This window comes from Ursus maritimus, unplaced genomic scaffold (genome assembly GCF_017311325.1).
Source record: "Ursus maritimus isolate PB19 unplaced genomic scaffold, ASM1731132v1 scaffold_14, whole genome shotgun sequence".
Taxonomy (NCBI): domain Eukaryota; kingdom Metazoa; phylum Chordata; class Mammalia; order Carnivora; family Ursidae; genus Ursus; species Ursus maritimus.
Genome location: NW_024423786.1, coordinates 50,128,832 through 50,153,207, shown reverse-complemented (window position 1 = coordinate 50,153,207; position 24,376 = coordinate 50,128,832). Strand labels below are relative to the sequence as shown.

The 24,376-nt window shown below is 46.7% G+C and overlaps 1 protein-coding gene across 1 annotated transcript in view; it reads right to left on the bottom strand.

Moving 5' to 3' along the window:
- DNMT1 (DNA methyltransferase 1) overlaps window positions 1–24,376 on the bottom strand; it is a 41,916-nt gene that overhangs the window by 9,357 nt on the left and 8,183 nt on the right. The window contains exons 3-27 of the mRNA XM_040629370.1: window positions 23,770–23,877; window positions 23,358–23,577; window positions 22,656–22,734; window positions 21,475–21,550; window positions 19,593–19,627; window positions 19,133–19,217; window positions 16,873–16,907; window positions 15,782–15,866; window positions 14,010–14,044; window positions 13,229–13,310; window positions 11,335–11,369; window positions 10,959–11,004; window positions 10,784–10,864; window positions 10,602–10,711; window positions 7,887–8,005; window positions 7,518–7,610; window positions 6,755–6,906; window positions 6,215–6,402; window positions 5,926–6,109; window positions 4,217–4,314; window positions 3,868–4,015; window positions 2,658–2,773; window positions 2,275–2,479; window positions 2,063–2,196; window positions 893–1,066 (exon numbers count right to left, since the gene is read on the bottom strand). Coding sequence (XP_040485304.1) covers window positions 893–1,066; window positions 2,063–2,196; window positions 2,275–2,479; window positions 2,658–2,773; window positions 3,868–4,015; window positions 4,217–4,314; window positions 5,926–6,109; window positions 6,215–6,402; window positions 6,755–6,906; window positions 7,518–7,610; window positions 7,887–8,005; window positions 10,602–10,711; window positions 10,784–10,864; window positions 10,959–11,004; window positions 11,335–11,369; window positions 13,229–13,310; window positions 14,010–14,044; window positions 15,782–15,866; window positions 16,873–16,907; window positions 19,133–19,217; window positions 19,593–19,627; window positions 21,475–21,550; window positions 22,656–22,734; window positions 23,358–23,577; window positions 23,770–23,877 — 2,723 coding nt within the window. The remainder of the gene's footprint in view (window positions 1–892; window positions 1,067–2,062; window positions 2,197–2,274; window positions 2,480–2,657; window positions 2,774–3,867; window positions 4,016–4,216; window positions 4,315–5,925; window positions 6,110–6,214; window positions 6,403–6,754; window positions 6,907–7,517; window positions 7,611–7,886; window positions 8,006–10,601; window positions 10,712–10,783; window positions 10,865–10,958; window positions 11,005–11,334; window positions 11,370–13,228; window positions 13,311–14,009; window positions 14,045–15,781; window positions 15,867–16,872; window positions 16,908–19,132; window positions 19,218–19,592; window positions 19,628–21,474; window positions 21,551–22,655; window positions 22,735–23,357; window positions 23,578–23,769; window positions 23,878–24,376) is intronic.

Here is a 24,376-nt window from a genome sequence, read left to right as displayed (position 1 = left end):
AGCCGAATTTGGCCTGACTACTGAGGTACAGCCGGTCATCCGATCTGGCTGCACGCTGTCAAGGCTGCCATTCAGGAAGGCCACTGCTGTGCTTTCCCACCAGGCCCCCTTAGTCTGACAGGTTCCAAAGGGGCCTCTGAGCATCTGTGTGGATGCCGTATTATGCAGTGAGCACCTGGGCACCCTCCCCTCTGCACCAAGGACAGCGGGGCATAAGGAGGCTACACATACTGACTGCACGAGGCCGGAAGGCCTTGCCCTCTGTGTTCTGTACTTCACAGTAACTGAATGGAGGGTAGAAACTGGGTTCCAACTGAGACTTTAGGAAAACGCAGCTGAAAGTCAGGAAACGGAGAAGTTCAGAAAGTGCTGGCTGTAAATGCAGCCACACGCTAGTTCTTAGAACAAAGACCGGCTCAAGTGTGGAAATTCCTCGGCTTTATTTGTCCCCGAAGAGCCCCAACCTTCTGATACGCAAAGAGGTCTCGATACTTCCTGGTAAATGGGATCACAACTCCTTTTCGTTCAGTCTTTACTCTAGGCCAAGCACTGGCCTAAGAGACCAGCAGGCGAGACCGTCCTCCCATGGGACAGACAGGGACCGGGCGGAGATGGGCTCCTTCCCAAAGCCTCACGGCTGGGCAGGGCCCGACCACGGGCACTCGCGCCCCCTTAGCTGGCGCATCCTCGGACTTTCTTCAGGCTTACGGCTACACTCTGCAGTGAGCTATACTCACTCTACACAGGACGGCTGGCCATCGCTGATCACCAGATACTACGGTGACAGTTCCAGCAGCAGCTAGTCCTCGGGTTCCAGGGTTGGGGACATCTCGAAGCCAACTCTGTACCAGTCCAGAGCTCATGCCCTGACCTGGGCAAAGTGGGTACTCACTTGAATGTGAAGGCCTCGGGGAGGAGGTACACGCCATCACCCACTCGATACTGGACGCCGTTCTTGGTGGCCGAGCTGTAGAGAACCCGGGTGTCCAGGTCCTCGATCTGTTCCAGGACCCTGGGAATTTCTTTTTGCCTCATTTCAGCCAGACGGGCACAGCTTACACAGAACCTGAAGGAGTGAAGGACAGAAACAAAAGGCCCTGAGCTGGTTGGTAGCAGCTACAGCAGCAGCCAGTGGCCTAATCCAGAGACTCCGATGACCAGCAGAAAACAGCTGCAGATATTTGAAGAAGTAGCTTTTCTGTAGTTTATGTTCACACTTTGAAAACACTTACTTGGGACCAAAGATATTTAACACAAGAAAATGACAAGCCAATTCCACTTTTGAGTATCTGATATAAAAACCCTAAGACAAAAAAACAAAACGAAACCCCTAAGACAAATAGAATGTAGAATATGGTAAAGAACACACCCCAAGCAAGAAGGCAGAGTGGTTCAGTGAGAACTCGACATTAAAGGAGTCTAATACCATTCTCTCTAAAGGCTGAAAAGCTAGCTGGTAAATTCAACATTATTTCTCATCAGTAAGCCCATAAAGGAGATCTAGAAATGGCCTTCATTGGAGATCAAAAGGCGGCAGCAGCGCAGGCTGACGGGAGAAACACCAGAAGCATGTAAGCCAGCCCTCCCAGGCTTCACCCCACCAGCCTCGCTGCTGCTTGAGAGACGCCAGTGCTACACTGAGTCCGAACAAGTGAGGTACAGAGGCTACAAAGGCAGGCATGGGGCACTGAACACCTAGAGAAAATTTAAAAAAGCAAGCCTCCCTAAAAGCAGTCACTCACCAGTTAGAATAAAGCAGCATCAGAGGTATTGCTTATGAAAGGAAACATCTCAGAAACACAAGGAAACATGCAAGATCTGTAGCACAAACGCCGAGAAGCACACAAAAACACTCGTCCTGCTCCTGGATGGGAGAGCTTCTGATGAAGCTGGTAAGTCCGCACCCAGTCCGTCCGTACACTTAAAGCAACTGCGACCCAGTCAGGCTGGTCTTTGATTAGTGGGGGAAAGAGACCCCGCCAGACAGCAGCACAGGAGAGTCTGGAGTGACGCACAGAGACGTGCAGGCCCCAGAGCACCACTGGCCGGGCCCGGCACTCACTTGTACTTGTTCTCCTCCGTTGGCTGGGTTTTCGGGGGGGACTCAAATCTTGCATAGTCTTGATCATACCACAGCTGGTAGAAGTAGGTCTTTCCATCATCCTCCGCCATCAGAGCCTCAGGATCCATGCCTCCCTTTGAGCACAAGGACGTGGGGTCAGCCATGACCCCATGCAGGGAGGGAAGGGCACGCGAGGGGCGCTGGGCACTCACCTCCAAGGCCCAGTTTTCCGATGGAGCTTTATAGACAACCTTCACCTTGCTATGGATGTACGAAAGCTGCATGTCCTCACACTCATCGACCAGGAACAGCTCCAAGGGGTCCGACGTGGCTCCGAGGACTGTGTCTGTCCCGGCGCAGAACCAGTGGGCGTGAAACATCTGCCCGTTGCTGCTGTCCTCCCACAGCGCAGTGACCCTGGAGTCCGAACAAAGCCACTCACTTGCTCGGCCAATCTAGACTGAATTTACTTAGGGCAACTTGTGTTTTATTTTTGCAATTAGCCTAGCAAAGAGCCGCTGCTGCTCTTCGTACATAAGCATCTCCTAGTTGTCTAAGAGAATGTGTGAAGTCAAACAAAGGAAAAGATACAAACCTTGCTAAATATAGCGGTTTTGAAGAGTCATCTGGAATAACAGAGACACAGTCCCCCACTTCCAGGGTTTCTGAGTCGATGTAAACCTTCTTAAAGTAATTCTTCTTCCCATCAGTCTGAAAACAAGAGCTTCATTTCAGGTGAGGATGGGTTTGAAGGTCCAGTCTCGGCTTGACCTACCTGTTCCTATTACTTTGCATAAAAGCCTAATTTCCTAACAATTTTGTTAAGTCACGAGGCTCTACCAACCTGGCTACAACAGAAAACATCTACCTCCCTTAGCTGGAAATCTGCATGAAGAGCACCACGTTTCCTCCTCGTCAGCCCTGCCCTTTAGTGTCAGCTGTCAGATTCCAGCATTTGATTTTAAACAGTACCAGTCCCAACTCCTAACGCCAAGATCCTAAGGCCACATCCCAGCCCCAACTCCTGTCAGCTACAAGGACCTACTTCTTCCACAAGGAAAGCTAGTTTCCACCTGAGAGCCTCGGCCCTGCCTCTCCCCCACATCTTTGTGAGGCTGGTTCCTCGCCGACCTTCTGGGTCTCAGCTCAGATGTTGCCTCCTCGAGAAGCCCCCAAGGCCCCAACCTCCCTCCAGCCCTCCACCCACCGGACAGTGCATGTGCCTATCCTCCTGTCCCAGAGGACCAGCAGCACAGGACAAAGGTTTAGCCACATCCAGGCTTACAGCAGCATCTGGCAGGGGTAGGCCTCATGCTACAGACCAGATCTTTGGCTTACAGACATCAAGGAAGCAATGCTAAAGGAAAGCAAAGCTCTCCAGCTTTGGTAAAAGCTGTGCCTTAGACAATCACAGAACTTAAGGGAGGCAATCTGCTAGTGTCGCAAAAACACCCACACCCAGGCCAGAGGGGGCAATGATGGCTCTCTTTGAAACAAGCTTTGAAGGAGAACAAGCCGACACCCCTAGGTCAGTGTCAAATGCCCACTTTGGAATGTTAGGAAAATGGAGTCCGTGGGCACACAAGCAAACAAAACAAAACAACAACAACAGCAACAACAACACACTTCTGGTGCATGGCCAAGGGCCTTGGCTTCTCTCACTGGCCCTGCTCCTTTCACAGGCAAATGAGCAGCTTTCTCCGCTCCAGGGCTCAGGCTGCTGAAGAGGTTTGGCAGTGATACACAGGGGGACAACTGCTTTGTTAGAGGTGTGGCAATAAGATGACCATCTGCTCCAGGATTACCTTGACAGCGTCTCCAACCCAAGAGATCCGATTCTTGTTCTGTTTCTTTTTCTTCCCCTGATGCATTTTTTTGGGTGATGGCATCTCTGGAATATTGTCATCAACTTCTTCATCGTCATCTGCCTCCTTCATGGCCATGTTGGGGCACCTATAAAGTTACTTGTTATAAGCAAATCCCCTTTTGTAAGTAAAACCTACTGGGTAAGATAATGGGGACAGGGCTGGTGACAACGCTAGACAAGGGAAGGCTGCCTGCTCTGGAAATCTCGGCCCACCTGTCCTGTACAAAGCTCATTTGTCATCAGCTGGTATTTTCCTCTGCTACAAGAAGAGCGTCAGCCAAACCTACCTCCTCTCTTGGCAAGCCTGTTTGCTCCGTCCGCTACCACCAAACTTAACCATATCTTTACAGGCTTTACACTGTCCACATTCGGGCTGTTGACAAACCTAAAAATTTTTAAGAAGTGAATGAAATGGCCATTAGTAACTACTGGTAACCAGTTTTTTGGTGAATTACAATTTTAAAAAATTGTATTTAGCCTCATTAGGTTAAGTATGAGAAATAAGTTCGGAACAAGATCCCATTCATACCCTCTAGGTTAGCAAATTTAAAAAGCAGGGCATGTGTTGGGACAAGTGCAGAGAAACGAGAGCTTGCAATGCTCAAAGGGTAAGCCAGCACCAGCATTTTGGAGTTTTCTAGACCAAAGTTAAACATATAACCCACACCCCAGCAATTTTGCTTCTATGTAGAGACAGTCACAAGAAACCTCATTCAAGGACACTGCCACAGCACTGTAACAGAGGGATAAGCTGGGATATTCCCAGAATGAAATACGACTAAATAATCAAAGTGAGTCAACTGGATCTAACCGCATCAACACGTAACAGGGGCATATACCAGTTGTGTGTATTTAAGAAGCTCTGAACATTGCACATACATGTGCTAGATGAAAAAAATAAAACCAAAAGAATGGTGAGAACATGTGAATTCCTGTTAATGAAACAAAAGGAAAACACAGTCCAGCAGACAGTGTGAACACAGGTTCTAAAGGAAGTTGTGGTATTTTCGCATTTGAGTTTTTGTCCAAAGTCAAATACAGGCGGACCTTAGTGCCAGGCCACCACAGTAACAGGAGTCGAATGAAGTTTGTGGTTTCCCAGTGCAGATGAGAGTTATGTTTACACTACACTGTAGTCTATTAAATGTGTTATTAAAAAATAGACTTAGGTCTTAAAAAAAAAAAAGGTGTTCTTTAAAAATTCTTTATTGCTAAATATATGCTAACCACCATCTGAACTTTCAGCAAACTACAATCACTGGGCACAGATCACCATACAGATGATAAGAGTGAAAGACTGCAAGAATAACCACAGTGTGACAGACTCAGACTGAGCAAATGCTGCTGGAAAAATGGCACCAAGACTTGCTCAATGCAGGGCTGCCACAGAACTTGTTTGTAAGAAGCAAAATAACCCCAAAAACAAAAACACACCCCACCCCCCCGACAAAAAACACAGTATGTGCGAAGTACAGTAAGACAAGGTGGGCCTGCAGTAGACACCAAAACATCTCCTCTCTAGGTGACTGGAGAAATTAATCCCCCTAATCCTGAGTGAAGTAAATATAAGAATTCACAGGGAGAGAGGGCTTTTAAAAGGCCTCAAATCTATTTTGGATAGCATCCTTACTATGCTGGGAAAGTTACACTAGGAGACAAGGTTCCTGGGAAGATGTCCTCCCCGTCAGAAGCGGCAGCACCTCTGTGGGGTGATCCCTTCCTCTGCACTCACCCGGGCTGCCCGACTCAGTGCGATCCACACAGAACAGACGCCACCCAGGAGGTCAGCCTCTCTAGTGACAGGAGCATTAACACCGAAGTGCCGAAGCACACCTCTTTCCACAGCTGTCCGGTCAATCTGTTTGTCCCATGAGGCATGCAATCTCCCCCCCAGGTAACTGACTTCGGGTTAGGGGTGACATCTGAGCAGTGAGTCTCAAGCCAGAAGAAAGAAGTTCTTCAGATTACACACGGAGCCCAGCCCAAGTGAGATTACCTCACAGACGCCACACCGCCGGCGTTTGAAGGCATTCTCCTTGTCTTCTCTGTCATCCTTTTCGATTTGCTCTGCGAAGAAAGTGTCAAAGATCTGGTAGACCAGCTTGGTAGTGGTGGCTTTAGTGGGGCCTTTGTCCTTCTCTTTGGCAGAATGCCCAATGGTCCGACGTCTCTCAGCTCGCCTGGGACAGAGGTTTCCATGGTGTTAGCAGGCTGGGGAGAAGCGCCCAGGACGCTCTACCTTCTCTGGTCTCACGTCTTCAGTTTTACTTCTGCTGCATCCTTACCTTTTTCCTAGAGTGACCCCAGCCAACTTGATCAGGTCTCTCATGCAAGGGGTCAGAAAGATGGGCTGCTCATCACTGTCCCCAGCCTCATCATAACTCTCTACTTGTTCTACCACAAACTGGGCGTGTCGAAGGAGAGAATCCTCTGTGAATCGATTCAGGTTGAGCACAGAAGGAGGTACAGTGGTCTTTAAGAAAAACATCAGAAGTTTCTCTTAGGCTTAAGCAAAACTTCTTTTTTTAAGACTTTATTTATTTATTTGACAGAGCGAGAGAGCGAGAGCACAAGCAGGCAGAGGCAGAGGGAGAAGCAGGTTCCCGCTGAGCAGAGAGCTTGACGCGAGGCTCGATCCCAGGACCCTGGGATCATGACCTGAGCTGAAGGCAGACACTTAACCGAATGAGCCACCCAGGCGCCCCAAGCAAAACTGTTCTAATAAAACTGAAAAATGGTTTCTCATTTTAGATGAGTTTTCTAGCAACTTCTATGCTGCATGTAAATAGGCATAAATCCCAGGTTACAGACCCTGAGCCTCTCACCTCAATCTTATTGATCAAGTCTTCATAGGTTGAGTCTGGGTTGCTCTGCAGGAACTCAACCACGATCTTACTTATGTAGATCTTCTCCTGCATCACGCTAAACAGCGGCGCATACTCTGGATTGGGATCCATCAGAATGTATTCGGCAAAAGCTGAAGTCAACAGAAATTTTAAAAAGTGGTTTGAATCTAACGGCAGCTATGATGGCCAAAGGACAGGGATGAGTCTATGAAGACTCTGGAACAGTCTAAGTCATTCCATACGCCAAAGTCAACAAAATGCAAAGTAGGTTCAGAGTTAACTCATTCAGAAGTGGTCTAAGACAGTTAGAGAATGGGGGGGGGGGGCGCCTGGCTGGCTCACTCAGTAGTGCACACAACTCGAGCTCAGGATTAGGAGTGCAAGCCCCACGCTGGGTGTAGAGATTCCTTAAATAAAATCTGAGGACAGCTAGAGAATAGGAGACTGGCCAAGTGGCCTTACTTTGGCTCATCTTTGTTTTTGGAATTCAGTCTGGGTTTGAGCTCCAGGAATAGGACCTGCTCGTTCTTCTAATTGGAGGGTCAGTTCAAGAGCCAGCTGTAACTCCCTAGAAAAGTCATCCCACTGGAACCTGACCTAGCTCCCACACAGTCACAAGTTAGTCACCTGCTGTTCATGTGAGCCTGAGGCATCCCACCAGAGCCCAACTGAGCCCCAGGGAGGACAGGAACAAAGGCCCCCTTCAGATCCCATTACAGTCCCCGACTGGCCGCATACTTACAAGTGCTAAAGCCAATGAGCGCCTTTTCACCTCCATCAAAGCCAGTGATCCACCATTCGTTTATGGGGCCAAGATTTTTGCCATTAACACCACCTAAGAGAAGAAAATGAAAGTTTCCTGAAAAGAAATGAACTAAGAGCTAGAACTCCCAGCAAACCCCAGAAGGGCCAGTGGCACTGAGCGCCCACAAGCCGACTTCTCTGGTCAGCCAAAGCGGGCAGTCTGCAGAACCAGTGGAGTATGCGAACAGCTGTCCACAGCACGGGCCTAAGTCCCAACTTGAAGAGGCAGCAGTTCCAGAAGAATACTGCTTTGTAGGTGAGTTTTTTAAGATCTCGTCCCAAACAGAACCTGGAGCGCCCCACTTACCTTCAAGAGATGGGTCATCATCATATATTGGTTTTGCATAACCGGAAAAGAAGAGTTCAACGTTCTTCTCAATGAGGCCGGTGTCGATCGGGCACAGGTGACCGCGCTTACAGTACACGCTAGACAGGCAACAGACAGCCATTACCAGCTGACCCATGAAGGCATGTATTAGTACTGAGTTCCGTTCAGACCCAAGGTGACGGGACCAGGAGCAAGTCCTGGACTCCTCCTTTTTCGGCTGCTAGAACACTAGATCAGCCCAGTGTCCTCACCCCAACAGTTCTACCCAATTCTCCCACCTGTGCATCAAGAGGACCTTGATGTCTGCAGACCCAGGTGTCTACAGGGGTGACACCAGGAGATCAGTGAGTCTTACGGTGGGAGGACAGGAAACCTCATAAGGGAATAGTAACTACATCTTCCTTGGCTGAATACTGCTAACAGAGAAACACTGGCTTCTCAGCCCCGTTCCACCTAGAGCCATGCAACCATCGCCTCCATCTAGCTCCAGAATGTTTTCACTGCCCCAGAGAAAACCTCATCTCTGGTAAGCAGACACTACTTCCTATTCCATCCCTGCCCCTGGCAATTTCCCACTCTGTTTCTCTGCATTTACCTACTCGTGATATTTCATATATGGTTAGTGTTACAGGAGTTTCACCTCAAAAAAAAAAAAAAAAAGCTTAATAAAGCCTATTACATAATAGCATAAAAGCTGTACAAAGATATGGGAAGGACAGACTTCTGCCTCACTTGGAGGGTTAAATCTTGAGCTTGAAGGCATCCACAGTCCTACCAATCAAATGCCAAACTTCAGAAGAACATGAGATCAGGGTGTGTGTGTGTGTGTGTGTGTGTGTGTTGGGGGGTTCCTTCTGCTCCTGCCAGCCTCAAAGACTACTTTCTGCACCAGAGGTACCATCTTACCCCTTAAAGGCCCAGGCAGGCCACACATAATCTGCAGCTCTCGAGAACACCACCCTCCACCACGATCCCAAAGCCTAGGCCCTTAGAAGCCAGAAATCCTCATCCTGAAGTCTCATAGAACTTAAAAAATGAAAACACGAACACCTTGAGGTGAATTCCCCTACTACGTGCCAGGCATGATAGACAGACATGGGTAATAGCTCTGCCCTCAGGACTTAAAGCCCAGTGGGATACATGGACACCTATCAAGGAGAACAAGATACTGCGGACCTACAGAAGAGGAGGAAATAGTGCCCAGCCCGACAAGCTATCCATGGGCCCTCTAGGTAGAGGTGATATCAGCGAGAAGTTCTAAGTTCTAGGCAGGGGCAGGACCCACTAGTTCATAGTATGGACCCTGCCCTAGACTTGTTTCCACTTGCCACTTTCAGCCCAAGTACCAGAGGTCAGCAGAGTCCCTAAATAACTCAGGTAGTCTGACTCCAGCGGCCCAAGGCTAAAAAGCATAGTTTCCCTGGGAAGTGTGTCTTAATGCCACCTCCCCACTGTACAGGAAGGGGTCTACAGCAGACGCCCTCTCAAGGACGGAGCCCGGAGACCCAAAGCTCTGACATTCCTGACGATGGCAGGCCTGGGTCCAGCTGCTGGTCCTCTCCCGAGCCTCTGTCCTGAGAGACAGCAGACAGAACAGGAGGGCATGCACGTCAGCTGTACCAACACAGCATGTTTCACTGGCAGACGTGTGGGCCCAGCCTTGAGGATCCCTGGTAGATGGACAGCATCCTGACCCAGATCAGGATCCTGATCATGTTGGAGAGGAAGATACAGCCAACCACCGAGCACAGGAAGCATGAAATGTGCTGCAGAACATACATACTGGGCTTCCTGTCTGAGGGCAAGAGAACCCCTAACTTGCGGTGGGGCTGGGATGTTATGGAAGTGATGCCCACCTGAGGCTCACAGCAGGAGTGGCGGAGGCAATCCACCCCCACCATTCTCCACAGAAAGGGCAAAAGCACCTGCCAAGGCCTTAAAGAAACCGTGGGCTAGTCCTGGAGTCAAGCCATTTCCCACAAAGTGAAGCCTCAGAGTGAGGCTGGAGCTGAAGGGACAGAGGGCGCGTAACAACACGGAGACTCTGCGCACTCAAAGGTTTGTTTGAGCCTTGCCGAAGGCATAGTCCAGATGCTAAGACCATCACTCAGAAAACTCAGGGGTCAGTGCCACAGCCTTCAAAGCCCTGCAGGATCGCGCCCCCTCCCTGAACCCCTGCTCTCTCAACTCCAACCACACCAGCCTCATGGGCGGGGGCGGGGGGGGAGGTGTCTTTCCCCAGCTATCCCCTCGGCTTATTTTCTAGGTCACTAAGGGCTCTGCCCAAGTCACTTCCCCTCCATTCCAAACACATTCTTTCTCCCACTTCTGCCTCCATGAAAGCAGGGACCTGCAGTGCTCCATCCCGAACACCTGGATCAGTACCTAGCACATGGCTGGCCCTCATCTGACTGAACTTCAGGATACGTACAGACTGAAGATGAAAAACGTATAGCTTCAACAAACCACACAGCAGAGTTCTATCACATTCCTACCATCTTTGTGGTTCTTATCCAGGAAGTGATGGCAACTTAAGAAATGTTACAGGTTAGGCGCTAAAGAACTTCACTAGGATAGGGGAAGGGGGAGGGGGGAAAACCAAAACCAAAACCAAACAACTTCACTAGGATCTTAAAAATTTCGGCATCTTCGGGGAAGTACTGTATTACAAAAGAGCAGAAGTGTATCCATTACCTGAAGCAGGTCAGTTTGTGTTGGGGAAGAGCTTCATAACTCTCAAAGCCAGACTCGTTGGCATCAAAGATGGAGAGTTTCTCACTTGTCAACAACTGTGGCTCATCCACCTGGGAGACATCGGACCGTCAGGCAGCAGCAGGGACAGGGAATGGAGGGCGGGGAGTAGAGCCGGAACTCACCGCGTCAGGAGGATGCTGTTCGTACTTTAGTTCGGCATCGTCCAGGTACTGTCCACACTGCACACACCGCAGAAGATTGGTCTGGGGGCAGGAACACAAACAGCGCTCAGAGGGCCAGCGCTGGGCAACCCCACTAGCGCTGTAACACCGGTTCTACCCCCAGCTGTAGGTTTACCTTGGAGGACATTACTGTTTTGGTTCGAGCCATTTTTTTCTCAGTTCTGAGAATAAAGCAAAAGATGGTTTGGTTTTTTTAATCCTTAGAACATGTAGGAATCTACCAAAGCCGCACCTTATCTACCAACACAGATGAGCACCAGCTGCTGCCTCAGCGGTGGGGCATGGGTCCCCTCCCCTCCTTCCACACGGAGGGGACCTGCCTCACGCGGAATGGGAGTGTTTTGGTCCTGAGCAAACGGACCCAATCAGATACAATCAGACCCAAGCAGCTAAGGCTGCTCCAACAATTCACTGAAAACCTCTTTATCTTTCTTTCTCGAACAAGAATTTTAATATGACCTGCTTTTACCAAGACAAAAATTAGTTCTTACGGTTCTTTGGATGTAGTTTTGCGTCTCTTCTCTTCCTAAACAAAGAGAACAAAAAGGAGTGAAGGGTACAAAAGTATTTTACATCTGAATAATGCTTCAGAATTTTATATATACAGTTATCACAAAACCTAGTCAGAGGCAGGGAGGAAGGCAGTCAAAGGACCAGTGAGACCCCAGCTATCTGCGGTGTGTAACGTTCTTCTTATATTCAGAATTCCTATAACAAAAGCCCTCCTTAAAAAGACTCCTAACAGAGTCCATTTTTTATTTTAAAGATTTTATTTGACAGAGAGCATGCAAGCGAGCAAGTGAGCACTCACAAGCCAGGGGAGCGGGAGAGGGAGAAGCAGGCTCCCCGCAGAGCAGGGAGCCCAATGCGAGGCTCAATCCCAGGACCCTGAGATCACAACCCGAGCCAAAGGTAGATGCTGCCTTTGGTTCGAGTTGTGATCTCAGGGTCCTGGGATCAAGCCCCATGTTGGGCTCCCTGCTCAGCAGGGAATCTGCTTCTCCCTCTCCCTGTGCCCCTCCCTCCCCCACCCCGCTTATGCTCACGCTCTCAAAATCTTTAAAAAAAAATAAAAATTAAAAAAAAAGTTTAGCTTTCTTGTACAAGCAGTACCTCATAAGTCAACAACTGATGAGGGGTGCTATGGAATGAATTCAGTCCCCCCAAATTCATGTTGAAGCCCTAACCCAGAATGCGGCTGTATTTGGAAAAAAGGCTTTTCAGGAGGTGACCAAGGTTATAATGGTGGTCATAAGGGTGGGCCCTAATCCAATAGGACTGTGTCCTTATAAGAAGGGACACCAGGCTCCACTCTCCCTCCACACTCACACAGGGAAGAGCCTGTGAGGACATGGTGCAAAGGCAGCCATCGGCAAGCCAGGAAGAAAGGTCTCCCCAGAAACTAACCCTGCTGGCACTCTGATCCTGGACTTTGAGTCTCCAGAGCTATGAAAACAAATATCTGTTGTTTAAACCACCCAGACTATGGTTTTATATTAGTCTGCTTGGGCTACCATAAAGAAAGGGGAAACTTCTTTCTTGAATTAGTTTGGGTACATGAAGGAATGAGAGAACTGGACTATCACCAGTTTGCAACTCCCACTGATGCAGACTTAAGCAAGAACTGCTAAAAACCTCAAGTGAAAAGCTGAGAGGGACTTTATAAAGGATGGATCAGGCAACAACACTTGGGCCCAGTGATCAGTCTTGAAACCATGAACAGACAACTGTGCCTTCTGGTGTGACACAACAGGAAGCACGTGGCACCACCTCAGTGGTCCCCTGGGAACAAGGGACCGGTGTCTGGGTAAGCTCCCAGACCTAACCATCAGTCTGTAGGAGACAGGGCTGGAGAGAGAGGTGCAAACAACAAAAAACCAAAACCCGAAACTCTGTACAGGTAAGCCAGTTCCCTCCATAAACTGCAAGAGGAAGGGGAACAACTATGGATGAGACGGGACAAATACCAACCAAATTCACCAGCCAGACCTTGTCTGGGTCCTGATTCATCTCCACTGTTTTTTATAGGCAGGGAAATTTGAACAGACTAGACCTGGATATTGTGTTAATGGTGGCCTCATGGTGATATTTAAAAAGTCCTTTCCTCTTAACAGGTAGTTCTTCTGTAAATATTTCAGCAACACATCTGGGATTTGTTCAGCATCATCCAGGGGCGAGGGAGGCTGGGAGAATGGGGAGGGACTGACAAACACTGGCCCACGAGCTGAGAGCTGTTGCAGGTGGAGAAGAATGCAAGGGGTTGCTACCCTACTCCGCCTACTTTGGGGTGTATGTGAATGCTTCCATAATAAAAAGTTACCTTCAAAAAAAAAAAATCACTTTGGGATGTAGGAAACACAGTAGGATTAAAAAACAAGAGCTTACCTTTTCGTCCTCATCTTTTTCCTCAGAAACTTGTGGTTTTACTCTTTCGGGTTCTTTCTCTTCAGGTCTCCGTTTGGCAGCTCTATTAGGTAAACAAATATATGCCAAATACTTGCTCAGAATAGCCATATTGCGAACTCATATTGAAAATAACAAATCTGGGGCACCTGGGTGGCTCAGTCAGTTAAGTTATCTGCCTTTGGCTCAGCTCATGATCTCAGGGTCCTGGGATCGAGCCCCGCATCAGGCTCCCAGCTCAGCGGGGAGTCTGCTTCTCCTTCTGCCCTTCCCCCCGCAACTTGTGTTCTCTCTCTCTCATTTTCGTTCTCTCTCTCAAATAAAATCTTAAAAAGAAACAAATTAATGCCTCCCTATTGAAAAGCAAGATATTCAGAATAATTCTTTCTTCCCATCCAATAAAGAAAGCCCCTTGTAATGGTGACTCTAAGAGGAGCATCGTTAAGTTGTAATAACCCCAGAAGAAGGCCCCCAGAAACTCCCTGTCACCCCTCCAATGTGGGCCACATAAGAAACACTGGGAGCTAAGAGACACATGAGATTGTGCAGGGATGGGACGGCTACCCAAGTGGCAGAGGGTAAGACGTAAGGATGAGGGCCAGTTTAATTTCTTATCCAACCCTGCCCGAAAGGATCCAATCTTCCAAGAGTATCAGCAGCTCCCTGTAAACCTCCACATAGTCACAGATCTCTAGAACAATAATTTCAGTAACAAAAATTTCACAAAGCACAGCACAAAGGCACAAGCATTTCAACCACTTACAGATCTTTGGGTTGACTTCTGGATCTCCTTTCATCCTAAGAGGGTGAAGCAGGGGAAGAGAGAGAAAGAGGGGAAAAGTTAGTTTCTGAGAAAAGAGCAAGACCAAACTGACAGTATCAGTTAACGATCACAGCACTGTGGAACTGGAGAACAGGAAAATCCAGGCGAATCTACAGGGTAGAGATGAGACTTCCAATTTTTAACCTCATTCTCTAACCCCTCCAAACAAAAGCTGATCAGGAGTTGGCAAACAGTTTCTATCAAGAGCCAGAAAACAAACATTTTCAGATTTTGTAAGCCCCACGATCTGTGTTGCAACTACTCAACCCCGTCATTATAGCATAAAAACAGAGACAATACAGAAGCGAAAAGGCCCAGCTGTGTTCCAACAGAACTTTATAAAAATGAGCAGAGGGCCAGATTTGGGCCATAATTAGCCAACCCAGTCCCAGGAAAGCTCATTGTAAAAGGGAACATTATAGCCATTTAGCTTATGTTGGCCAAAACATCTGTAGTTCTCTCTCTCATCTGGTCAAAAGTGAAGAGCTCATATAGACGGGCATCAGGACAGCAGGGAAAAAAAAAAAATCAAGGACAAAACTCAGCAATCCAGTATGGAAAAAAAATCAATAAAAGAATTACCAAGAGTCACCAACTCCTTGTTATATACAATCTAGTACCTTCTGAGCTTACATACAAAAAATACCTCTGATAAATTAAACTCATTTTCACAGAGTAACAAGTCTATTAGTGGATTAAAATGGAAAAGCTAACAATATTACAAAGGGTCAAATGTGTGATCCCTCCATCCCTTTCTACCATGAGACAAAAGTTTCTGCCAGTCTGTCTACAGGGAATGGGTGCTTCGACACCAGCATTAAGGTCTATCCAGAGGGCCTGGAAAGGGATTCCGGGCAAGCACCTTTAGTAAGATAACCAGTATCTGGACAGAAAAGGTGAGAGACAAGACAACGGCAGAGCAAGCTGGAGGTGACAACAAAAGGGTCAAATGCCACAGAATGAGAATGGATGCCTACTGCCAACCAGGTGGGAAGTAAGGAAGTTCATGACCCAACAAGTCTGTGACCTTGGTCTCTGCTGTCTAGATCTCAACAGACAAAAAACAAAACAAAACAAAAACAAAACAAACAAAAACAAACCACAGAGACAATCCTGATTATCCCAGTTCAGCTTCTCTTAGAAGGGACCACACTGCTTCAAGAGCTGGAGATTTCCTGCGCTGCAGCCCCCAGGGCATGATACCCCCTCCCCTAGCGTTCAGGTAGCAGGACCGCCCTGCAGATGACCTTGCCATCCTGTATTTTTAAGAAGGCCCAGCCCTGCTCCACGTATAACGTTTTAGAGTTTAAATGTGTTCACTTAGCTGAAATGGGGCAGGGAGGGGGGCTGGCAGGATGGAGAGACCTAGACTCAGAACTCAGGAGGCCAGTAAAGCAGCACAGGTGTGGCTAATGTGTCTGAGGGGACACAGGTCAAGCCTTCTCACGGAGGAGCTAGAGAAGCTGGATGCACATGCCTTCATCAAGGCACACACAGGCCCTATCCACTGTGATGGACAACAGACAACTGAACGTTCACTGACATGCAGAGACAACCACCAACCTCCACAAGGGGGATTAGGTAACTTTCCCAGTCACCCCATGGGTAGGTAGGGCAGAATTTGAACCCAGGGTCCTGCCCCACGCCATGTGTCTCAACCACATGGGAACAAGAGCAAAGTGACATTTAAGAAACCAAGATTCAGTGTTTACCCTCTCGTCTCCTTCAGCCATTTCAGCCTGCACTCCAGTTTTTCCTTCTCTGTCTGGCTCCTCCTTAGACTTCGGTTTAGGTGTTCTGTCACACAAAACAAAATACATCCACCCCGATCAGCTCAGCGAGCCTGACGCCATTGCAAGCAGCCCCAGCGATAACTATACAGAGTCTCCTCCCAGGACTCAGAGCATGGATTGCCCTTCCCAGCTGAAGGGCAAGTCTTCCCTGCAGGAAACGCGGAAGGCATTTATTACTTCAGAACTCAGGATCTTCAGAAATGCCATCAACATTTCATATAGATGTGGCTGACACACACCAGTAGCTTAAAACAAAAACACACAACAGGATTCCACTGATTTCTTGTAACCTGACGGGAATTCTGCCTGCAGTGGAAGAAGACAAGTGTCTGGCCCTGAGGTCACCCCGTAGAGGTTCACAAGAGCTGGTCTGATGTGCAGTCGGCCCCAGCAACCATAGAAAGCCAGCTATCCACATGGTATCTTGGCTTCAGGACCCTGCCACCCCATCTGGATGTTCTGACCACCCCGAGACAAAGGCCCAGTCGCAACATTTACTTCAGCCAACTGGATGTCAACAGAGGCTTGAAGTGCTTTCCACCTCTGCCCGCACACTCTGCCACTGCCACAAAAGCACACCCAGGCTGGCCACGTCATGGAGCATCACACCCACCAAGCCTGGCCAAGATCAGCTGACAGTCACCAAGATGCAGACTCAAAAGCTAAATAAATGCTGTCTTAAGCCACTGGCCCTTAGTGGCAGTTTTGTTACACAGTGTCTCTGCAGCTGTAGGTGAGGAACACAGCTGCTCATTCAGTGCCCTTTAACACCACCTGACAAACTGCTTCCTGTATGACCACCACTGAGGAAGGGCCTGGGGTCCAGATCAGCTGAGGTCAAGTGAGTCCTGCTTTCACTATGGTGGTCTGACCTTCCACAAGCAGACCCACCCAAACACATGTATAACTTACACACCTGATGCCCTGCCCGGTCCACTCTTTACCAGAGCACTTATTTTAGCAATTAAGTTTCACAGCAGAAAGTACAAAGGCATGTTAACTATACTTACGGTTCTTTGGTTTGACTTCTGAGCCTCTTTTCTTCCTGGTGGGCGGGGGTGGGGGGCGCGGAGAGAAAGAAACTAGTTAGTTTTCCTTCACTTAGACCTGATTTTTTTGGGAAGATTTTATTTATTTGAGAGAGAGAGAGAGTGTGCACGTGCGCAAGCACATGCAAGCACACGGGGAAGGAGCAGAGAGAAAGGGAGATAATCTCCAGCAGACTCTGTGCTGAGCCCAGAGCCCAACACGGGAGCTCGATGCCAGGAGCCTGAGATCATGACCTGAGCTGAATCTAAGACTCGGATACTTAACTGACTGAGCCACCCAGGTGCCCTGCCCTGATCTTTCTGTAAGTGTTCCGTGGAAATAAAACCTAAAGTAATCCTATAGTCTAGCTGGTGGGAGTAAAGATCGCCTATCTTCAAGATAGCGTTTATTTCTGGTGGGGTAAGCTGGCAGGAGTCGCAGGATCTAAGAGTTCTATGATCCCAGTGTTTTACCTTTACCTCCAAAATCCTCTAACACCTGTCATCGGGAAGTGTGGACAACCTCACAGACAACCAGGAACCTATAATAACAGCACAAAGCAGGATGGCCCCCTCTGAACAAGTGCTCTAGCTCACTGACAGCACATCATTTTGAACCTGAGTTTAAAGAGCTAAACACATCCCTCTGGAAAACACTGAGTTGTATTCAGCCTCAAACTCCACATTTTGTGAAGAGACCACAAGGGTTGGGGATGTTAAGAAACACATCGCAGACCATTCTACTACAAAAAGAGATACTGGGAGTCTGACCACAGACAAGGAATTTCAATCCCACCCAAAGCTCCTTTGGATGGTGGTCAAACAAGCCCACTACAACTGCCTGTACTCAAATGAGCTTGGAATGTTCTAACTATAACTGCTGTCTAATTTTAACTAGTATCAGGGTAGGAAAGGTGATCAGTTAAAGGCTAGCTTTAAGGACCAAATGGTTCAAGAATGATCATACATCTTAGCTGCTCCCCCACTAGAGCAATACTGTATACCCATCCTTTAAGAGCTCTGTTCCCAATAACAGCAGTAACTCGTCAAGTTTGTAAGAAACTTCTAATCGAGGCCTTGACAGGACACAAAACAGGACCAGATATTGCTCCATCCCCCACGATCGCTCAGTGTTAGCAGTTTATCATACAGGGAACACTGTCTAATGGTAAGGCTTCCGGTATTGAACCGCCATTCCTTCTCCTACCCCCTCCAAGGGGTTCAGGTAGCACAGCTCTATTTCACAGAACCTTAAACTCTGATTTTACAAAAAAAACTGTAGGTCCGGGGAAGATGGGGTGGGGCGGGAGGGGAAATCTGGTCCGACCTTAGTTAAGAATACAACTTAGGGGTGCCTGGTAGCTCAGTTGGTTAGGCATCTGTCTTCAGCTCGGGTCGTGATCCCAGGGTCCTGGGATCAAGCCCCACATCAGACTCCCTGCTCAGCTCAGCGGGGAGCCTCCTTCTCCCTCTTCTACTTCTGCCACTCCACCTGCTTGTGCTCTCTCACGTGTTCTCTCAAATAAATTCTTAGAAACAAAAACAAAAACAAAAAAACCCAAACAAACAAAAAAAACCCCACAAAAAAAAAACAAAAAAAAAAACCTACAACCCCCCAAAACAAAAACCAAAACCACACAACTTAAAGTGGGGGTTGCTCAGGTGGCTCAGTCAGTTGAGTGTCCAACTCTTGGTTTTATTTTGGCTCAGGTCATGATCTCAGGGTCCTGAGTTCAAGCCCCACATCAAGCTCCATGCTCAGCGCAAAGTCTGCTTGAGAGATTCTCTCTCTCTCCCTCTGCCCCTCCCCCGACTCAAGCTCTCTAAAATAAATAAAATCTTGAGGAAAAAACCCCCCCAACTTTATATCTGGATGCTGCTATAGAATTTCAGCACCACACGTGTTTGAAAATTACATTTCCACAAAGACTTGGTGAATGAAGGAGGCAGATGGGCAAGGGCATAAACCAAAGTTCTGCAATTGATGAAATAGGGTCCAGCTGACCCCCAAGCCCAACACTGGTGTGCTTATCACCATACCCATATAACCCCCCTTCCAGGTAATGAACAACAAAACAAGGGAGTTTGAAAAGCATTTTGGCTAAAGTCAATGTCATTTTGATTAGAATAAGTCATTTTGTTCATACAGGCTCCCCACTCCCCGTGATCCCCTTCCTAAAACCAAATGGGACTCAAAGATTAAAAAGTACAATCGACAAACTTGGATGTGACCAGGCTTTACTTTTTCATCTCTTTCTTCCTCTTCTTCCATGTGTGTTCCAGGTTTTACTCTTTCCGGTTCTTCTGCAGGGAGCGGTCTAGCAACTCTGTCAAGCAAAGTAGCACACACCCCAAGGGTGACTAACCCAAGCTCCTCCCCTGCAAGCAGTTTTCATAGGTCCTTCTCTTCCTACCCAAGAAAGCAGTCTTCATCTCAGAACCTTGAAAGGCACATACTACTTTAACACTTAACAGGACCTTTAAATCTGGTTCTGACAACTGCCAGTTGCCCTCAATTCATTCTTTGCAATGAGAATTCTACATGAATTGAAGGTTAATAATCTGACCCCAAATTCAGCATTCTTAAGCCATCTATGGTCGCCATGGCAACTCACAATAAAGCTCCTTAAAACTCTTCAGAAAAGTCATTTCAGTAATGAAGATTGCACGTTGTACAGAAAATACGTGTTAATTTTTCTTACTGTTCTCTGGATGTAACTCTCCGTCTTTTTTCCTCCTGTGTGGAGAGAAGGGAAGAAGACACGAATATTCATTTCAAAGAAGATCAAAATGAAAAGCATGGGTGAGAAAGCATTCACTACATTTGATGGAGTTCAACATGGCAGAGGATCTGGGTTTGGGGGAAAAGATCTGGGCAACCATCAGTCTGGTAGTGATGTCCCACCGCCCTCAAAATAAAGGAGAGGCCCAGGAGGTGGTCCAGCACATGTCCAGATACCAGCTTGTCTAGTGACGCTATGTAAAAGAACCAAAGGTCCTCCACCTCCTGTCAGGAATTCGTCAGCATTAGAAAAAAACAGAATAGTAATCTGAGAGTCACATCAGCAAGTAAGAATGACAGCCTCAATGGACACCAGCTCCTCTCGGATGAATACCCTAGCGCACCCTATCCCTACATTCACGCTATTTGCAATCTCCAGGATATCTATATATGTTTAAAAGGGATCAAAATATTGTGATAAAATAGATCTGTACCTTGTATGAGGTGGAGGTTACAGCAGTAATCTACACATTCGAGTATATACACATACATGTGAAAACTGGTAAGGTCTAGATTATACCAATGTCAGTTCCTGGTTTTGCTGTTGTGTCAGTTAATAGGAGCAGCTACCATCAAAGAAAGTTGGGTAAGTTACACAGAACCTCACAGTATTCTACTATTTGAAAAACATAGGAAAGAAATCTGTATGTGTATATATGGAAAATTCTGCCTCCAGGCTACCTTCAGACTGGAGCTACATCTGCTCCTCCCTAAGTCTCCAGCCTGTCGGCCTGTCCTGCATGTTTCACAGCTGCCAGCCTTAAGCCCATGAGCCGATTACTTAAAATTAATCTTACACACATACACAGTCTACTGGTTGTTTCTCTAGAGAACCCTGATTTTATACTAGTATACTAATACATTTTCTCTCTCAAACAACATAGAAGAAACTGAAATCCTCCCCTTCCCCCCCACACCGAAGTTCAGGGAGAAGGGAGATCAATGCACCAAACATCCTTTTGTACTACTTAGAAGTTTTACTAAATGCATGTAATACCTGTTTTTAAAACAGTAAATTTTCCAAACTTTAAATTGACTAAAGTAAGATGATCTCTGTATAATGACTTATGTGACCAATACCATCTGACACCACCGGTTTGGTACACGAAGTCTTACTCTGGACTATTGGAACAGACTGTTTTTACAAGTGTTCATCCACAAAGCCCCCAGGCCTTGCACAAACTCAAAAAATGACATATACGTTTGAAAAGAGAGATGAAAAGGCTATGTGAGCCTTCCAAAAGGTTAGGGTACAAGAAGCCACTCAAAAACAGATGCAAGTGGGAAAGAGCTATTCGTATTACAAGAGCCAGCCTGCTTCTGTCTGTAATGCTTTTTCCTAGGAGACAAGAGGCTTGGCCACTGATCTGAAAAAGTGGTTCCCCATGCCTCAGTTTCCCACTTAAGAGTGGGTAACCCAACTAAACTATAAATATCTGAATAAAGGTTATGAAGAATAACATCAAGTTTCTAAAAATAGAATCAGTCTGTCTTACAAGAGGATGTCAAGCCTACCTCAATGCTAGGGGTGGTCCAGTGACACCTGCGTGACCCCTCAATCCGGCTCCTCACCCAGAGCAATTTTACCCCTCACCCCAATCTGGCAGTATCTAATGATGCTTTTGGTAGTTACAACGGAGAGGGGAGAGGGAGGTTACTATTGGCGTCTACTGAGTGGAGGTCAGGATGCTGCTATGTCCTACAACCCATAGGGACGCCACTTAGGCCAAGTGTGAAGTCAGAACTATCAGCAAATGTACCAAAAGAAGGCAGAGTGAAGAACCTGAAAACGCCAGCCCTACCTGGTCTTTTTCTTCTTCAGGAGAATCATCCGATTTCGCTTTTTCCTGCTCTTCCTCAGGTTTCCGTTTGGCAGGGCTGTCAGAAACAGGAAAGCCAACTGTTAGCTCAGCCAGACACCAGACCTCCAACAGGCATGACAGGACTTTATTCCTCCCTCCCAAAAGCAGCCTCTTCAGGACAGATTCAAGTCATGGGTGCCTTACTCCCTCCAAGGAAATGCCCTTACTGCCAGGATATCGAAAGAGGCTTCAAGTTTAATGTTTGAGTGACAGGTCAGAATACCACCATTTTGCAAACCTAAGAAATCATGGATCTAGATGTTGATCAACAGCTGTTGGCATCACAGAAGAAACCCCACAGGCCTCTAGATGGGAAGACATGACACCATCTATGAAAAAGTCTCAAATAATCAAGCTGGAAACTGCTCAAGCTTCTAGACCTAACTACCAGTTTACAAGAAACATAAGACAAGGAAGACATTAGCCACCACAAGGATGCAGTTAGCTAGACCTAGAAACTCTATTGGACAAATGAACTAATTTCTTCAAATAAATGGCAAGAAAAGAGGAAAGAAATCTGCCATTTGAAAGGCTTACAACAAATCAAGTGAACACAATTTGCCACACACGAGGAAACACAGACACTGGCTATGTATCTGACAGTCAGGAATTATTATGCTTTATAAAGCACAAAAATATTAGAGTTAGGTTTTATCTTTTTAAAGAGACTGTTTGCTACATGTTAACATTTTATTCATATTTTGCTAGAATTGCTAAAAAAAAAAAAAAGAGAAAGACCAATTTTATCATCTAGAAATATACTGAAATGACACGTCTGGGAGAGGTTCCAAAGTAATCCAGTTGGGAGAGTGTTTATGGGGTACAGATGAAAAGATGGCCAGCTGGTAACTGCTGACACTGGGTGACAGGTACCTGAGGCAGGGGTGGCGGAGTTCATTTTACTATCATGGCTAGTTTTGTATGTATTTGAATATTCTCAGAAGAGTAAGAATACAGGTGTTGAGAAATGCTCTTCATCAGTACGTAATGAAAACTGCAAGATGAAAACCTATGCAATGTGGAACTCAAAACTGCTAAATCATACCCTATTAATTCCATTCCTGTTTACCAAAAACAATTTGCCCAGAGAAAAGATGGCTGTCAATTCATTATATACTGACCCCCTTGCGAAATGAGACAGGATGGTGGTCTGCCTGGTAGTTTGCCTTGTAATCCTGGGGCTAGAAGAAGAAGCTTCAGCTGTTTAAAGAAAAAAAAAAAAAAAAACGGCACCATGAATAAAGAAGTTCACAAATACAGTTCTTCGGCATTACGAAGCTAGTGCAGAGAATCAGGTTCTGAAGATTAAGTACCTTCTCTTTTTATTCCAACCAACAATAGTCTTGATAAAGGTAGCAGTTAGCACCTGCCAGTTTGCTGAGCCATGTTACTGGAGCCCTTATTTGAGGGGCCAAAGACTGAACCAGAGAAGGAGACAACTTCCTCTTATATTATCAAAAGATGAAGTGGCCAAGAACCTGACCTGCGCTAAGTCCCACACTCTTGTATGTTTTTAACAATTCCAGAAGAGTTACTTCAACTACAAAGGAGTCTATACATTTAGCTTAAATAGGTATATAACTTAGAAATAGTATTAATACTTCCTGTTACCGTATACATCCTCAATTTAAGCTATGTTTTGGGATCTCCTGCTCTACACTTGGGAAAGAACAAATCTGAAGAAGTATATACATCTAAACTAATTAGGAAGTATACACAAGAAACAAACCAGAAGGTACTGCCCCGGGGGGACCAATGGCTCCAAGTCTGGTACCACGTAAGAGGACAGCTAGTCTCCACCAAAATTAAATAAGTGGTCTTACACTTGGTCTCTCCATCGGACTTGCTTCTTCTGGGCGTGGAAAGTTTGGAAACGGGTTTGGGGGATTTATTTTCCTCTGTCATTCCCACTCTGCGGTCCTCACCACTTGTCTGGCTCCCGTTTTCTAGACATCCATTCACTTCCCGACTGAAAGCATGAGCTCCATTCTCCAAGGATAAATCTTTATTTAAAAGGGATTTGACTTTAGCCAGGTAGCCCTCCTATAGCAGGAAAGGATAATTTAAGTAGCAGTGAATGTAAACAAGTGGCAATAAGAGAATAAGGAAACACGCATTTCCTTTACAAATACTGGGTAACAAGGAGAGATGGGGATTATTCTGCCTCCCTGGTCACATGGGAGTTACATGGGAGGAGACGTTTTCTAGATGCCAGGATGCTGAGAACTGACTTACCTCCGATAATTCTTCTTTACGTAATTTGGTTTCCAAGTCACATAACTGATTCTTTATTTCTGTTTGCAGAAATTCATGCAAGAGATTCAGTTTCTCCTTCACACATTCCTAAGGGAAGGATATAGGTTTAGATGTCCCCAAACTCCCAAGTCACTAACGGACTAATACAGATAGTGAAGCTGCCTGGTCACGAAATACTGACTAAATGGCAGGCAATGCTGACTCAGCCTGAAAAACTGAATATTCACAAGACATATTTGTGATGTTTCCATCAAGATCACATCATACCATCTCCAGAGTGGTGAAAAATGGGAAGATTAGGAGGTGTGATAGAGACATATAACAGTGTATTAGAAAAAACTGTGCTTTTGAGAAATGTGACCAGGTCAAGTTACAATTCAGAATGGATGGTGTGGAACCTAGATTGAGAAACTTATCAATGAGTTACCAAGAGATTAGCAGCACGTTAACACAGAACATTAAGAATGATATCTAATGAAACATGAGAGACTATGGACTATGAGAAACAAACTGAGGGCTACAGAGGGGAGGGGGGTGGGGGAATGGAATAGGCCGGTGATGGGTAGTAAGGAGGGCACATATTGCA